This window comes from Orycteropus afer, unplaced genomic scaffold, assembly GCF_000298275.1.
Source record: "Orycteropus afer afer isolate SDZICR_OR568_19922 unplaced genomic scaffold, OryAfe1.0 scaffold00141, whole genome shotgun sequence".
In the NCBI taxonomy this organism is placed as follows: Eukaryota; Metazoa; Chordata; class Mammalia; order Tubulidentata; family Orycteropodidae; genus Orycteropus; species Orycteropus afer.
Window position 1 is genome coordinate 5,304,213 of NW_006921728.1, and position 17,812 is coordinate 5,322,024.

Here is a 17,812-nt window from a genome sequence, read left to right on the forward strand (position 1 = left end):
GTTGGGCAATCCTACTTCCGTAGTGATACTGCCTCGGAAACCCAAGGAGGGGTCGCTATGAGTCGGGGCCGACTCGACGGCACATAACAACAACAACATGAATGATTGTCACTGTTCATAGTAGCCCAAACTGGAAAGTACTCTAATGTCCATTAATAGTAGAATGGAAAAATAAATTATGGTATACTCATATAATGAAACATTATGCAGCAGTAAAAATGGACAAATTCTTGCACATGACACGAATATTCCATAAACAAAATGTTGAGTGAAAAAATTCAGACACACAAAAATATGTGTATCAGTGGTTTGCAAAGTGTGATCCTGGGACTTCTCTCATTCAGGGAGTCTGCAGGATGAAAATTACTTTCATAATAATACTAACAGTGTTATTTGCCCTTTCTTCTTCTTCTTCTCTAACTAATCTACAATGGCATTTAAGCGGCTGCATGGATCAGGTTCTAGAAAATTTAAACAGGGCAGGTTCAATGTAAATAATTATTAACTGGAATGGAATTAACTGAACAGGATAAAAGACAATTCTAAATAACATCCTGGGGTCCAAGGAGAGTACCGGGAAAGGAAAAACCTTGGAAAAAAGCTCCCTCTATGGCAGGGATTTAGACTTTGTTGGAGAAGGTCTGCAGGTCACTGGATGGTAGAGAAGTTTGGTGGTTGCTCCTATCTGTAGACGGGGGCATGGTACCCTCTGGGTAGCCATGACTGAGAAACAGGAAATCAAGCTCATAACTGGCAAAGTGGAACCCCACCCCACCTCCAGAGGAGTGATTTGACAGGTCGCCAAAGCTGGGAAGCCAACTATTGGGGTGTTTCCAAGGAGCTCACTGAGAATCAGCCTCGTGGCGTGTTTCTGAAACTCAGTGAAGGTGAATGCTTCTAAATGCCACCCCGCACTCCACTGGAAGCCACGCAGTAGGAGCAAGAAGGAAACGTTGAAACATACCAGAATCAGGAAGATAAATTTCTTCCTCCTACAGTGTCCCTCCATCACCCTTTACTGACACAGTTGAACATTATGTCATCTGGAAAGGAAAACTGCTTATGGGGTCCAATACTGAGAGGCACTGGCACACACTACATGATAGTGATGAGTCAGCCCTCTGACACCTAATGTCATATGTGCTAGTAGATTCTTACATTTTAGATTTTTCTATTTTAATTTATAATATGGTAAATATCAATAGATACAGCTTACATAGACAGATATTCTTGGACATCCTCAATAACTTTCAAGATTGCAAAGAGATCCTGAGTCCAAAAGTTTAAGAACCCTTGCTCTGTATTATTCCCTATAAATAAAGCTCAGAAAACAGGCAAAACCTGTCTATAATAGAAGTCCAGTAGTGTGGTTACAATGGGAAGGGCACAAAGGAAGCCACTGAGGTGTTAGCCTCTTGGGGTGTTCTATTTCTTGACATTTTAATAAAAGTTTTACTTAAGAGTCTTCTCTTCCCTCTCTTCCTAACTTATACCTTCTTGATAAACCTCCATATAATTTTTTTTAAAAAAGTACAGCTTTATACTGGTTAGTTTTCAATTCATCCCTGAAGATGAAGGTCTCAGTTGGGACAGGGTAGAAGAAAGCTGCTTCATCACACTGCTGCTAGCCTGCCTACGCGTGCTGAGCTCTGTGTCCTGCAAATTCCCCACTCGCCCCCATCCCTAGCACACACACACACACAAGTGGTCTCTTCTCTCCATGTGAAAAGCTGATGTAGAGTGCTGACAGGATGTTTGGTTCTTTTGAAGTGCTTTAGGGTTTTCACAGGTGTGTGCATGTGTGAAACTGTTGTGAGAATACTTGTGATTTTTTCCATATTTTCTGTTTTGCTTTGAGAGAATTTTATCCCTTATGAATTTATATTCTCTGAATGATTTAGGAAACTTATTTTCCCTTTTTGTCATTTATTACTCTGATTTCTAATACCTTCTGATGGAAGGAAGGTTGGGTAATCTACTTCCATAGTGATACTGCCTTGGAAACCCAAGGAGGGGTTGCTGTGAGTCGGATCCAACTCGATGGCACATAACAACAACAATACCTTCCGATGCTTCCATCTTATTGTGAATGATTTCCACTTAGTCTTCTTTCTTGTAGTATTTTTCTCATTTTCTTTCCTTTCCCTACAGTTTCAGAACTTAATTCTTTAATGCATCATCTAAATAATAAATCTGAGTTACTTGTGTATTTCTTTCTGCAAGGTCTGCTGTCTCAGATTGTCTCTGTCTTCTTCCTGGTAGCTTCCAAGCCATGGACATGGTTAACAATACTTTTTGTACACTGTGCATTCTGTTTAATCATCTTTTATATCTCATTCAATTTTACCCTTTTTTGCTGTGTTGCTAAACTAGTAGCAGCTTTATAGTTTGACTGTTTTCTGCTTCGTAACTGTACTTTAATACTAAGTAGAATTAACTTGAGAAAAAAAATATAATGTTATTCAGTTAAGTAAGAAACTCTTTTTCTTTCCTTCTTACAAATTCTCTTTCCCCATACATAGGAATTCCTGACTTCCGAGTCCTGTTCTGTGAGTCAGGCATTCAGGATGCTTCTCCCCACTAAAACGCTGAGTTCTTTGTCCTACTCACCTGTGATGTACCTGAAGCTAGCCATCATTTATAATACAGTTTTGATGGGAAACTAGTTTCAGAAGAATTATTTGGAGTGCTGGGGACATATTTTCCTTCCAGTAGCCTAGGAAACCAGTCCTTTGGGCCCCCGCACTATAGTCCAGACTTGGAGAAAAGTGAGCTATCGAGAGATTGATAGGTTGGGTGGGGCCTTCTAGTGGATCTTGGAGTGAAAATGTGGGGACATAGGGTAGAGGGGAGGTAAGTGGAAAGTGAAGTGGAAATAAGGCTATGGAGCTTGGGTCAGTGGATTGATAGTGAGGGTGCTGGCAATGGGGGATGGAAATCACTCTGTGAAAGGGAGACTTGGGAATGGTAAAGGGGGAAGGGAGTTCAGAGGAATTTAATAAAGAGGGACAATGGAAGCTATTTGTGTCTCTTTTCATTGAGGAAGGATAAGTGCTACGAGGACCCTACAGTGAGTTCTCTTCAACTCCTTCACCCTGCCATCCTTTTTCATCCCATTTCCTTTTCTTCCAACTGCCAACCACAACCCTAGAATGGAACATTTCAGAAGTAGCGTTATGAGGCTGTAAGATTAAAGCTTTAGGTGAGATTCTGTTGGTATTTTTCTCATTTCTTACCCCTCCCCCCCTTCTCCATGATAACAAATGAGGTTGGAGAGAGCACAGGATTTGAGAAGGCTGAGAAAAGAGAAGCGGGGAAAAAGGCAGACAGAGGTTAAAGCAGCTGTTACAACTGGGGATACCCAAGAGAGTTGTTATATGCTTTCCTTTCCAAAACCAACCAAACCCACTACCATCGAGTCAGTTCTGACTCATAGTGACCCCCTTTGGGTTTCTGAGGTGGTAAATCTTTACAGAAGTAGATTGCCCTGTCTTCCTTCCACAGAGTGTCTAGTGGGTTTGAACTGCCAACCTTCTGGTAAGCAGCAAATGCCTTAGGCACTGCACTTCAGAGCTCCTTATGCCCTCCTTAGGAGTGCTTCTGTTCTGAAACCCATGCCTTAGTATCTGGTTATTTACTGTCCATCATTGGTCTCTAGTCTGTTAGCTGTTAGTTTTATCTAGCTAAAAGGAAGAGACCATGTTGCTTACAATCAATAGATGGGTTTTTGTGCATATATCTAGGTATGTTTCTGGTCTTTCTGTTGATGCATTTTTGCACAGACTTTACTAAACAAGATGCATTAAAAAAAAAAAAAACACCTAAAACCAAACTTAGTGCTATCGAGTCAATTCTAACTCATAGCAACCCCCATTGGTTTTCCAGGATTTGGTTTGGTTTTGGCAAATCATTATGGAAGTAGATTGCCCAGTCTTCCTTCTGTGGAGTGGCTGGCAGGTTTGAACTGCCAATCTTCTGGTTAGCAGTCAAATGCCTTAGACACCCTACCATCAGAGCTGCTTACCAAGATGCATAGTGATATTTAATTATTATGGAGAAGGCATCATCAGGAGTGCTCAAAAGATTGTGGGCTGTGGAGTCCTCCATCAGGCCTGCCACTCACTTTGTCTATGTCCCCAGTTTCTCTTCTGTAAATGAGGTTAATGGTACCTACCTTATAGAATTATTGGGAAGCTTTTAAGTGCCTGGTTCATAGTAGGTACTCAGCAAGTGTTAATTCATTCTCTGCCTTTGTTGTTGTTGTTGTTTGCCGTCGAGTCGGCCCCGACTCATAGCGACCCCTCCTTGGGTTTCTGAGGCAGTATCACTACGGAAGTAGGATTGCCCAACCTTCCTTCCGAGGAGTGGCTGGTAGGTTTGAACCGCCAGCCTTCTGGTGAGCAGTCGAGTGCCTTAGGCACTATGCTACCAGAGCTCCTTTGTAGAAGGTGTATTTTTGTTTACCTTATTTAACTGTGTAAACCAGGTAGCTCTGACTTTTTGTCATTCTTTCAAATTCTTAAAGCCCAATTCAATTTAGGATTGATAGTGTAGCCTTAATACGTTCTCCAGTAAAATCAATCAACAGAATATATTCATCACAAAGAGATACCTGATTTTAAGAATGCAGTTGACATCTTTAAAATAATTTTAATCTAAATGTCTAACTTTAAATACCAAAAAACCAAGCCAAACTCACTGCGGTCAAGTCGTCTCCTACTCATAGGAGACCCCTCCTTGGGTTTCCGAGGCAATATCACTATGGCAGTAGATTGCCCAACCTTCCTTCTGAGGAGTGGCTGGTGGGTTTGAACCGCCAGCCTTCTGGTTAGCAGTAAAATGCCTTAGGCACTATGCCACCAGAGCTCCCAACTTTAAATGTTATTGTTGTTAATGTGCCGTGAAGTCGGACCCAACTCATGGTGACCCCTCCTTGGGTTTCTGAGGCGGTATCACTATGGAAGTACATTGCCCACCCTTCCTTCCAAGGAGTGGCTGGTGGGTTTGAACCACCAGCCTTCTGGTTAGCAGTCAAGTGCCTTAGGCACTACGCTACCAGAGCTCCTCAACTTTAAATAGTCACTGTTTATCATATGGGAGCTCTGGTAGTGTAGCGCCTAAGCACTTGACTGCTAACCAGGAGGCTGGCTGTTCAAATTCACCAGCCACTCCTCAGAAGGAAGATTGGGCAATCTACTTTCATAGTGATACCACCTCAGAAACCCAAGGAGGGGTCGCTGTGAGTCTGGTCCAGCTCGATGGCACATAACAACAATAACAACATTTATTATTCATGCGGTGTTAACCAAAACTTAAATGAAAAGTCACCAAGAGTCCTATGATAAGGACAAGCTGCTTTTATTGTTCCCTTTTCTAGGCCTGTTGAGATTCATTCATTCGGCTGTCTTAAAGGTCACTTTTTATAAAGGCATTTGCTTTGTCTCCAGGTGTAAAACAAAGGTGTATCCAGATACTCTTCCTACAACAAGTGTGGTGATTGTCTTCCACAATGAGGCTTGGAGCACACTTCTGCGAACTGTCCATAGTGTCATTAATCGCTCACCACGACACATGCTAGAAGAAATTGTTCTGGTAGATGATGCCAGTGAAAGAGGTAAAGTTTTAAATTATAAAGTCAATAGTATGCTGCACCTTTTGTGACTAAAGGTTTAAAAAAAAAAGTTGCTATAATTTTTAACCAAATTTTATACACTTCTAATTTATCCTAAAAATATTTATGGCATTAAGACTTATTCATATATGCAAAAATTACATCTTGTGAAATTTAAATATTACTTTAATTAGCATTTAATTTGAGTCACTTCTTAATCTTGCCTTAAAAAGAAATAATGGTATATAATGTAAATGCTTATGCAGAACAGTGGGAAAAGCCTGCATAATTTTGTTAGAGTGTTCTCTCTGGGAAGCTGCAGCCATCCCCGAGTTAATGGAGAGACACTGGGTCCTACTTAGAGTAATGCATGGAGAAATTTAGTTCTATTTGTAGTTAGAAGTATCTTTGACAGCAAAATGAAAGCTTAGCTGGGTAAGCTCTAGCTCCTGGGACTCTTCTTAAGTTTTCTGTTTTCTCCATTTTTATCTTGCAAAATGATCCATAGCTAAGTACATAAAAGGATTAGGAAGGAATTTATGAAAAGGTGTGGTATTTAATATGACTTTCGTCTCTAATAAATCCATCCAAAAATCTCAGTTTTTCACTAGTATCTCCCAAATGATTTCCTAAAGCACTCCATTGGGAGTCAAATCAAAAGCAAACCTACTGCCATTAAGTTGATGCTGACTCATAGTGACCCTATAGGAACTTGGAGATACCCACATTTCCCTAACAGAGTCTCCCCCCCGTATCCCTAGTACCATGTTTTCTCCCCAGTGTCCTATATCACTTGAGAAAAATTTGGAGACAGTCATAGAAAATACCTCCCTGTTGCTTTCCTCTTTCTTTGACTGGCTTTAAACTACGTGACCTGTCATTTAATTTCTCTACTGGTGTCCTCAGTTTTCTTGTCTGTTTGCTCGTTGCATCTGCCAACATGGTTGATTCAAGGATTTTACCTTCTCCGTCCTGTGACCACACAAAATACGTGCATTTAAACAGTGATTAAATTTAAACATTAACTATCTTAATTATTGGGAGTAATTTACACATTAATAACAATTTAGATCTTATTACTTTGTCAGATTGTAAGAGGTATGAATGAAGAATAAGATATAGATCTGCCTTGTTCAGGTATCTCATAATCTAATTAAGGATAACATTTATAATCACACAAAATATTTAAATAATAGTATAATGCATAATATAATCAAATATCAAAATGAATGATAAACTCACTGCCATTGAGTCGATTCTAACTCATAGGAACCCCCATTGGGTTTCCAAGGCTATACATCTTTAGGAAGTAGATTGCCTCATCTTCCTCCCATGGAGCAGCTGGTGGGTTTGAACTACTGATAACCTGGTTAGCAGCCAAATGTCTTACCCACTGCATCACCAGAGCTCCTTTAAAAATGAGTGATAACTATTTAAATTCAGAATCCACACTTAAATAATTTCTGTTGATAATTGGCGTATAACTCTCATGCAGTAAATTTGTTTTCTTTTTAAGAAAATTAACATAATTTAAGCAACAACATATGCAAACATCTATCCTATAGGTAACATGTGTTTGGTTTACTTACAGACTGATTCTAGATAAACCAAGTATTATTCAAGGACAGATATATTCCCTCCAATAAATGAATTTTCCATTTCCTCCTTTGGTTTGGCTGTCATCCTGTGGAGTGTTCAAGAGGCCTGTGTAGAATAGCGTGTGTAGGATAATGGCTTGATCATAAAGGGGCATGTGCCTGAAATTCTAGAGTGACAAAAACCCATGTATGCTAGTTTTCTCTTTTTCCTCATGCAGAGCCTTACTTAATTACCCCTACTGGTCTACCTGCTGGTACCCCTACCACCAGGAACTCTGGTGGTACAGTGGTTAAAACATTTGACTGCTAACGAAAAGATCAGTAGTTCAAACTCACCAGCTACTCCACAGGAGAAAGATGAGGCAGTCTGCTTCCATAAAAATTTAAAGCCTTGGAAATTCTATAAACCAAAACCAAACCAGACTCGTTGCCATTGAGTCGATTCCAACTCATAGCAACCCATTGGGTTTTCGAGGCAGTAAATCTTTACAGAAGTAGATTGCCCTGTCTTCCTTCTGCAGAGCAGCTGATGTGTTTGAACTGTCAACTTTCTGGTTAGCAGTCAGATGCCTTAGGCACACCACCACCAGAGCTCCTTTGGAAACCCTATCAGGCAATTCTACTCTGTCCTAAAGGGTCGCTATGAGTTGAGATCGAGTCAGTGGCTGTAGGTTTGGTTTTTGGTCTCTGCAAGAGAAAACTAGTGTGGGGAGATGCCTACTTTCCTGCTCCACCTGAGGCTCTTAGTCACTAAGCAGGATCCCCAGGTGCTACTCTAGAGTCCCTGGTCAGGGTCCTGATTCTCCTTTTCCTTCCTGCCAGGGAAACCTCAGATGTCCAGGTCATCATTTCTGGTCATTGTGGTTTTGTGACTGTAATTGTAGCCTTGCTATCCAGATTTGAGAATTGTCTAATACCATTTTCTTTGGCGTCATTCCTTATTTTCTTACTTAGATGGTGAGTGTTGGACCCAGGAACCAGAGCAGGCTCATTTTCCTGTGTTACTCCTAAGTGTTTCTGTCCTGTTATTTTTTTTAAGTTTGCATTTTCCTATTCATGAGACACATCCATGGCACCTGCATTTCTCACCTGGACTGCTAAAATAGAATAACTAGTTTAACTAGTCTTCCCACATGCACTCTCACCCCTTCCCATCTGTTCACCAGATGCAAACAACGTGTGAATCTGATCGTTTCACATCTCAAGTCTGTATGGCCTTGCTTGTGTCTCCAGTCAGACCTAAAACCATTCCCTGTCCACCTCAGCCCGTATTTGCCCTTCATCCCCATTTTTCTTCTTCAAATTTGTTTAAAATGGCATCCTTCTTTCTGTCTCATTGTCTTCACTTTTACTGGTACTGTAGTCTCTCCAAGGAGCTCTGGTAGCATAATGCCTAAGGCACTTGACTGCTAACCAGAAGGCTGGTAGTTCAAACCCACCAGCCACTCCTCGGAAGGAAGGTTGGGCAATCTACTTCCGTAGTGATACTGCCTTGGCAACCCAAGGAGGGGTTGCTATGAGTCGGGGTCGACTCGACAGCGTATAACAACAACAACAACAACAATAGTCTCTCCATAGAACTCTCAGTAACTCTTCAACATCTCCTTAGCCTAGTTTACATCTAATTGTTCTTCAGAGGTCAGCCCAAATGTGATTTATTTAGTCTCCTTTGATACCCCTAGATCAGATTGTGCCCCTCTCGTACATCTCCAAACACTCTGCACTTCTCCGCAGCCACCGACAGTTTTCCCTCACCAGAGTTTCAGTTGCTTAGTTGTCTGTCTAATGTCTGTCTTCCCCCGTTAGACTAATTCCATCATGGCTGTTTGCTCACCATTGTCTTCTTTGTCCACAGTGACTGTTAAGTACTGAACAGTCCAGAGTTTATTTAACAAATGAATGAAAGAGTGATCCACAGTCAGTTAATCCTGCACATTTATTTCTTGTCAGTGCAACCTTCTGATTAGGATTTGTAGCACATGTAGTCTCCTCATGGGCTGCAGATACAGGCAGTCCCTGAGTGATGAACAACATCCATTCCTAACTGTCTCTAAGAATTCGTGGGTAAGTTGGAACAGGTGCATATGATTCTTATTTAGCCTTACTTTAGTACAAGAGAAAGGGCTCTGGTGGAGTAGTGGTTAAGGCATTTGGCTGCTAACCAAAAAGTCAGTCATTCGAACTCACAGCCACTCTGTGGGAGAAAGATGAGGTGGTCTGCTTCCGGAAAGATTTATAGCCTGGATTTATAGCCATCGACTGGTTGGCTCACAGCAGCAAGCATCTCTCCATCAGGGAGTTTGAAGTTGTCTAGGAGTGTGCATGTCAGGGAATGAATGTCATTGTGAAGGTCACGAAAGGTTTCACTGCTCACAAGAACGTACAAAGAATATTAGCCAGAATTCTGAAGAGTAGTGGGAAGAGCAAGGTATTTGGAGTCTAATAAAGCTGAGTCTTGATTCCTATTAAATATGAAGCCCATTTCCTTGGATATAAAATTAGAAAAACAATATTCATCTCAGGTTAGGAACAGAACATATATTGGTTGTAATTAAGTTTTTAAATAACTTCCTGAGAAGACAATTACATAACTTCTAACATGAACTGAGGAATTCATCTAAACTCTTTTATTATAGACTTTGCAACAGTAAAGCTATGTCAGGAGGAATGTGTGTGGCAGTTAAGAGGTCAAGCCCTGGGTTTAAACAGAGTTTGGATGCCTCCATTATCTTGCTAAGCCTCATTTTCTTCATCAGTAAAGTGGGGATAAGTATAATATCTATTTCCTACTTCTTTAATCAATGGTAGCCATTAACAGCTTGGCGTCCCATGAGTCGAGTGCTCATCTCCTAAACAAGATGCTGGCAGCTCACATCCACCCAGGGTGCCTCTGAGGAAAGGCCTGGCCATCTGCTTCTGAAAGATAGCGGCCATTGAAAACTCTGTGGAATGCGGTTCTGGTCTAAAACACACGGAGTTTCTGTGAATTGGAATTGCCTCAGTAGCAATGGGTTTGTTTTTGTTGTTGTTTATTGACAACTTAGGTTGACTGTAAAATCAAGTACAGGCAGTCTCTGGGTTAAGAGCATCTTGCCTTATGGACAGTTCCTTGTCCTTATGGACAATTCCTGCTCGCCCTTTATTGTTATACAAATTTACCCTCACTTTGAAACAATTGAACCAACACCTGCTCGCAACAAATTCTTCATCACAGTCACCTTCACTTGCTGCCTGTGCAGCTTTTGAATCATTGAAAGGTCTTCAAGGCTTTTCTTGCACTAAAACCAGAAAACTAAGCCTATTGCTGTCGAGTTGTTTCTGACTCACATAGTGACATTATGGGACAGAATAGAACTGCCCCATAGTGTTTCCAAGTGTGTATTCTTCATGGAAGCAGACTGGCACATCTTTCTTCCACGGAGCAGCTGGTGGGTTTGAACCACCAACCTTTCGGTTAGCAGCTGAGCACTTAACCACTGCACCACCAGGACTCTTTGAAGAAATGGCTAAGGATCCATCTATAGGCCAATAAACTTTAAAGACATTCTAATAAACTAGATTGTCCATTATTTGTAGGTGGAATAGTACCTATTAATCTCATAAGCTCCCATGGCTTCATTTTGTTACCTCACTCACTCACTCACTCACTGTCGTCGAGTCAGAGCTGACTTATAGTGACCCCTCCTTGGGTTTCTGAGGCAGTATCACTACAGAAGTAGATTGCCCAATTTTCCTTCTGAGGAGTGACTGATTGGGTTTGAACCTCCAGCCTTCTGGTTAGCAGTCAAATGCCTTAGGTTAAATGAGGCTTAAATAGTTAGTATCTGTGTTGCCTTTTGTCCATAGTTCTGTATCAGCAGGCAGCTGACACTCTTACTGCATGAAAACCTTTATGATGCCAAGCCAATTGGTGAAGTAACAACTTGTTGAGCTACCAGACCATAGAATTTTTCCTTTTGTTCATAGACAAGACAATGTATTACAGCTTTCAAAGCTATAGCACTTGGGAAATTAGATGACTTTGTTCTTAAGAAGTACTTTAAACTGTCTGATATTTTTTGGAAAACTCACTGGGAGACACAGTGTTTGTGACACACCCAACCTTGACTGGTCTGAGGTTCTAGAATATATCAGATACCTTCCTCTCGAGAGACTATCAAATTCTGGACTTAAAGTGAGTGATTTAAATTTACCTCACATCAGTTGGTCCCACAGCCCAGAATTGTTCTCTCTAGAGTTCACATCTAGGATTCCTTGCTGTGGTTATGCTCTGAAGTCAGGCAGTCGTGGGTTTGAATCTTACATCCACCCTTAACCAGCTGTGTCACCTTGATCAAGTTCATTTAATATTTGGAGCCTTAGATTTTTCATTTCCAAAGTAAACACAGTGTTACTTAACTGCATAGGGCTGTTTTGAGGATTAAATGAGGTAAAATGCATAAAGAGCTTACTTAGCATAAGTGCTAAACAGACAGAATGACAGCTACTGGTAGTCAGTGGTGCTTTTCCCCAGGGTTGGGCACTATATCAACTGTTTTACTCTGAATCAAGTTACTTCTTTCTTTATCCTAAGATTTGATTCCAAAAATCACAGTGATGACCAAGTAGGAGTTCTACTCCAGGTATTTTTCACATACTCTTTTTGGCTCAGATGGTAGGATGTGTATGCGCAGAAATGCAAGTGGTCAGTATCCCGGTATATTGAGACACACAGCCCTTCCCTTTCACAGTTCTCATATCCCTGATTACTTCATTGTTGAGTCATTCTGATCTTATTAGTTCAAAAAGGCAAAAAACCATTTTGCTGCTCTTTGTCTTTCTTTCCCCACCATGTAGGAAGCCCTTTGGATCCCCACTTTTAACATTTAAAGAGCCCCTTAATGCACGTACCCTGATCTCTCTGGCCTTCCCATTGGGAGAGCCCTATGGGACAAAGCTAGTCATAGAATCCCAGTAGTTCCATCTCAGGTATGAGGGAGACATCATCCTCATATCTGTTGTGTAGGGACTAGATGAGAAGACATTGGACCATACCACCACCAAGAGCTGCTCTCACATAAATTCCCTGAAGTAACCTGATTTGAAAAATCCTTTTGCTATTTCCTTTGAGGAAACTGAGCTTTTTCTGTGTTTTAAAAAATCAATTGAGTAATTTGGAGGCAGAATATTCTTGGTGTTAGGGGCATAACTTCTATCTGAACTCTTCGGGATAGCTATTGATTTCGTTGTTGTTGTTATTATGTGCCATCAAGTCAGACCCCTCCTTGGGTTTACAGGGTGGTATTGGAAGTAGATTGCCCAACCTTCCTTCCGAGGAGTGGCTGGTGGGTTTGAACCACCAGCCTTCTGGTTAGCAGTCAAGTGCCTTACCACTATGCTACCAGAGTTCCCTATTGATTTCATAGGTATGATTCTTTCTCTCTCTATTTCTCTCTCTCTCTCCTTTCCCTTTATAGTTTGCTACTTCAGTATTTCTATTTTGAGTTTGACCTCACTTTTTGTCTTTTGATAGAAGAACGATATAGTCCAAGACTGTAGTAGCCATAAGACAATTCATTTCTACCTCTGAAGAAATTCTCCTTTTCTGAATTTTCACAGCTATTACATACTCTGTTCTTTCTCACTATTGAGATCTGAACTTACTCTGTTTAACTACTTTCTTTCCCTTCCTGATCATTAACCATTATTAGAAAAAGAACTGAGCCTGACAGAGAGTTACTCAGAGAAATGTGGTCTACTCTGTTGAGCCTGAGCCATATATATATATATATAAGATAAAGGCAGCTGTAGTACATGCTCTCAGGAAATAAAAAAGCTTCTTGGTAGAGAAATGAGTTTGTGAGTCAGGCATCCTCACTGAAAGTGTTCCTAAATACATGTTGGATGACTAGTGCAAATCAAAATTGCTTTACCTCTGGGTAGCCCCAGGTCTTACTTTTTAATGTTATTTGTTTGTTTTGTTAATTTTCCAGACTTTTTGAAAAGACCTCTAGAGAGTTATGTGAAAAAATTAAAAGTACCAGTTCATGTAATTCGAATGGAACAACGTTCTGGATTGATCAGAGCCAGATTGAAAGGAGCTGCTGTGTCCAAAGGCCAAGTGATCACCTTCTTAGACGCTCATTGTGAGTGCACAGTGGGATGGCTGGAGCCTCTCCTGGCCAGGATCAAACATGACAGGTACTTATCTGGAGTCTATGAATGTGTTTTCAGTGCATTTTGCCTAAACTGTATGGTAAGTGTCTAAATTATCTAGTGCTGCTGTAACATGTACCATAAGGGGATGGCTTTAATAAACAGAAACTTATTCTTTCGCAGTTTAGTGGCTAGAGTCCAAAATTAGGGCACCAGCTCTGGGGAAGGCTTCCTCTGTGAGCTCTGGGGGAAGGTCCTGGTCTCCTCTCAACATCTGTGGCCCGGATGTTCCTTGGAGACCTCCCTGTGTCTTGGCATCAGTCGTTCCCTGGATCTAGGAAGTTCTCAATACAAAGACCTCAGATCCAAAGGATAGGCTCCACTTCCAGCTCTATTTCTTCTAAGGAAGACCCTCTCCTCTCTGCTTGCATCTGTCTTCTTTTGTCTCTTCTAACATAAAAGTGCCTAAGGCACTTGACTGCTTACCAGAAGGCTGGCGGTTCAAACCCACCAGCCACTTCTTGGAAGGAAGGTTGGGCAATCTACAACCGTAGTGATACTGCCTTGGAAATCCAAGGAGGGGTCGCTATGAGTCTGGCTGATGGCACATAATAACAACAACAAGATAAAAGGTGTGATTTGAGTAAGGGTGGTGACTTAAGTAAGGGTGGTTTGACTCAAGATACATTCCACCCTAATCCTGCCTCATTAACATAACAAACTTAATTTAATCCTCATTAGCATAACCTACTCCTTCCTCAACACCTGGAGGTCAGGATTTACAACACAGGAAATGAAGGATCACAAAGTGGAGGGTAATTACATCAGATTACAGAATGAAGACAACCACATGATACTGGGAGTCTCAGTATTCATTGACCTATAGCTGCATTGACACATATTTTGGGAGGACATAATTCAATCCATGGCAGTAAGATACAAAATTTTAAATTTTTTAATAAATCCAAAAAATAACTTCCTCCCAAGTTTCCTTTACAATACCCATGAAGAGCACTATAAACTAAATATGAGGGAAAAAAAACATTCTAAAGTCTGGAAGGAATGTTTGCAGACTGTCTTGTGAATGGGGATGAATTAGGAAGCATATTGTAATGTGTACTATGTGCTCTGTTCATGCAACTGGAGTAACTGTGTAGGCACAGTTTGCAAAGGATAACCTACTGCTTGGATCTGGATTAATTCGTACTTATCAGGGAAAACCTAACTTCAGTCCATTGGGCCTTTATATTACTTAAATTTCTGTTTGTCAGCACATTTAATCTGGAGGCTGTTTTTCACAAAGTCCCTAAGACATTTGACTGCTAGCCAGAAGGCTGGTGGTTCAAACCCACCAGCCACTCTTCGGAAGGATGATTGGGCAATCTACTTCCATAGAGATACCGCCTCAGAAACCCAAGAAGGGGTCACTATGAGTTGGATCTGACTTGATGCCAGTGAGTTTGTTTTTTGGTTTTTATTGGTACCAACTTAACATTAATGTTTAAATTTCAGAGGAACCTCTGATAGTCATGGGCAGTTAGGGGGTTCTAAAGCCACTGCATCCGTCCTGCTTGGTAGCAAATGCTAGGTCTGCATCTCTCCCCTTTCACAAATGAATAAATGGAAAAACACAGTTTTGAGCTGATGAGAAGACATGACAGCTTTAGGAAGGAGAATATTACCTTGAAGAATCACAGGAATAGAATATCTCTGTAAATTGTTCCTACAAACAACAGACTCCTGATTTAGGAAATAACTGCTTGCATGAAGATATCACTTAACCTTTATAAACTAGGAGCTTGTATCTGTAGAGAGAAAGCAATGTGATGACAGAAGTATGGTTGAAATAATAACCACAAAACTGTCCAGTTTTAGCTCTGTGATAGATACCCCGAAGAACTTTGCCAACTGAAAAAGCTAAAATGTTGGATAAAATACATTTTTAAATGCATCGAGTTGATGCAAAGTTAAGAAATTTGCAAATCACAAAGGGAGAGCAGGTGAGCAACCCAAAAACTGATGGCAGCTTTAAGCTTGAGGGTTTCTGCTGACCCCTGGAGACATTGAACTTCTGGCTTGGTAGTTGAAATGGACAGAGTATAGGAAATAAAGCCTGGGACCTGCCTACTGTGGAAAAATATTAGCAGATGCCTGCATAAAGCTGGGATTTCGTAACTCTGTATGCTCTGTATGAGAATGAGAAGTAAATGCCACCACCACAAAAGGACCAGCAAGAATCCTTGTCTGACTCACTCACAGTATGGAATGGAGGAGGGTAAAAAAATCTCCGCTAAGAATTTGTAAACAGAAAACAGAACAAGAGGGAACCACCACCTCAACTCATTTTATGAGGCTAATGTAACCTTGATATGAAAACCAGAAAAGAACTACAAGGAAAATTATAGCCCAGATCCACTCAGGAACACTAATACAAAAATTGGAAACTGAATCCAGCTATGTATGTTCTTGGTTGGTTGGTTGGTTTTTTTTTGTTTGTTTGTTTGTTTTAAGTGTAACATAACATGACTGCTTTGGGTTTGTTGTAGGAATGCAACTTTGGTTTAATACTAGAAAACCAATTCATGTAATATAATCCATTCACATATTTTTTAAAGAACTATAATCAAAAACCTGTCATTAGAAGTCATCTATGAAAAACCCACAACTAACATCATACACACTTAATGGTGAAGGACTGAATGCTTTCCTTGTAATATCAGGAACAAATTAAGAATTTCTGCTCTCACCACTTCTGTTCAGCATTGTGCCAGAGGTTCTAGCAGGGCAGTTAGGTAAGAGAGGGAAAGAAAAGGCAGCCTGATTGGAAAGGGAGCGATAAAACGATCTCTGCCCTCAGATGATGTGTCTTGTATATAGAAAACCTAAGTTATCCAATAAAAGACTACTATAACTAAACAAGTTCGGCAGCATGACAGGACACAAGATCAGTATACAGATATCAATTATATTTCTGTACACTTGGAATGAATGCTCCAGAAGTGAAATTAAGGAGGACAGTTCCATTCACAGAAGTATCAGAAAGGAAAACAGGAATACATTTCACAATTAAAGTATAAAATTTGTACTCTGAAAACTGAAACATTTTGAAAGACATTGAAGATCTAAATAAATGGCAAATTTCACATGACAGTAGATCAGAACACTTGATCCATGTGGTAACAGATGGCCCCATCTCCCCCATATCTCACTGGCTTACCAACTTTTCTCACTGTCATACATGCTTGGTGTGGGTTAGTTTTTGGTCCTGGTCAAGAGTCAACCTCATTCCTAAAACTCATACTGAAGGAGTGGGTGGAAAAGAGCAATGGCAGGGGCACGCATGATGCTTCAGTCTTCTGCAGTAGTGTCCAGTCATGCTTCATTGGCCAGAGTTAGACACAAGATCAAGCTTGATTTCACTGTGGTAAAGGGAGTATAATTCTCCTAACAGGGAGGCCAGTATAAAATTTGGAATAATGTTTTGGTCCTCTATTACTGCTCTAACAGGAAATACCACAAGTAGGTGGTTTTAAACAGAGATTTATTCTCTTACAGTTTAGGAGGCTAGAAGTCCAAGTTCGAAGTGCCAACTCCAAGGGCTGGGTGAAGGCCCCTCAACTTTGGACTTCAGCTCTGCCTCTTGGTCTCAGCCCACTGAAGCTGGAGGCTTCTCTTAACTCAGGCAGCTGCCAACTGCTGAGGCTGATGAACCCATGGTCAACAAATAAAATGGCACAGTCCCAAAATTACCAAACAGCATGGGAGGACATTAGTTCAAGTCCTGAAACAGTCTCAAGATTGACAGACAACATGGCAGGCCGCTGTGATGAGGACTTGGCCAAATGCAGGATCCAGATGTGCCAAAAAGCTCAGAAACCTTTATCAAAGCTGCTGCTTATATACTGGAAGCAGACCACATTCCTAAGGCCAGTGAAGCATGCTCACAGTAGATTCTACCATGGAGTTGATTACCAGTCTCATCATGGGGAATAACTACTTCCAGCTGCCTAGCCACTCAAAACCAGGCCCAGCCAAGTTGACACACAACCTTAATTACAACAAATAATATTAGAGTTTACACTTGAAAAAATAAAACCAAAATCCCCCCCCCAAAAAAAAACCTCAGAGCTGTCGAGTTGGATCCAACTCATGGCGACCCCTCCTTGGGTTTCCCAGGCGATATCACTATGGAAGAAGATTGCCCAGTCTTCCTTCTGAGGAGTGGCTAGTGGGTTTGAACTGACAGCCTTCTGATTAGCAGTCAAATGCCAAAATATAAGGCAAAAAAAAGGCAAGAAGCCCTACCACTCCAGTGCTTCACCAGTACCAGTGTTTCAAATTGTCCCTTTTCTTGGTGCCTCTCAAAATTTTTATATCCTCAGGCAGGCACTGTGCCATATTAACAGTAACATTGTAGAGATTGAGAGGTGTACCTTGTCAAGAACTCTGAAGGGGCTGAGATTGTACT

General features: G+C 40.9%; 1 protein-coding gene across 1 annotated transcript in view; it reads left to right on the forward strand.

Moving 5' to 3' along the window:
• GALNT1 (polypeptide N-acetylgalactosaminyltransferase 1) overlaps window positions 1-17,812 on the forward strand; it is a 58,917-nt gene that overhangs the window by 16,036 nt on the left and 25,069 nt on the right. The window contains exons 3-4 of the mRNA XM_007945655.2: window positions 5,448-5,614; window positions 13,182-13,389. Of these exons, the coding sequence (XP_007943846.1) occupies window positions 5,448-5,614; window positions 13,182-13,389 (375 nt within the window). The remainder of the gene's footprint in view (window positions 1-5,447; window positions 5,615-13,181; window positions 13,390-17,812) is intronic.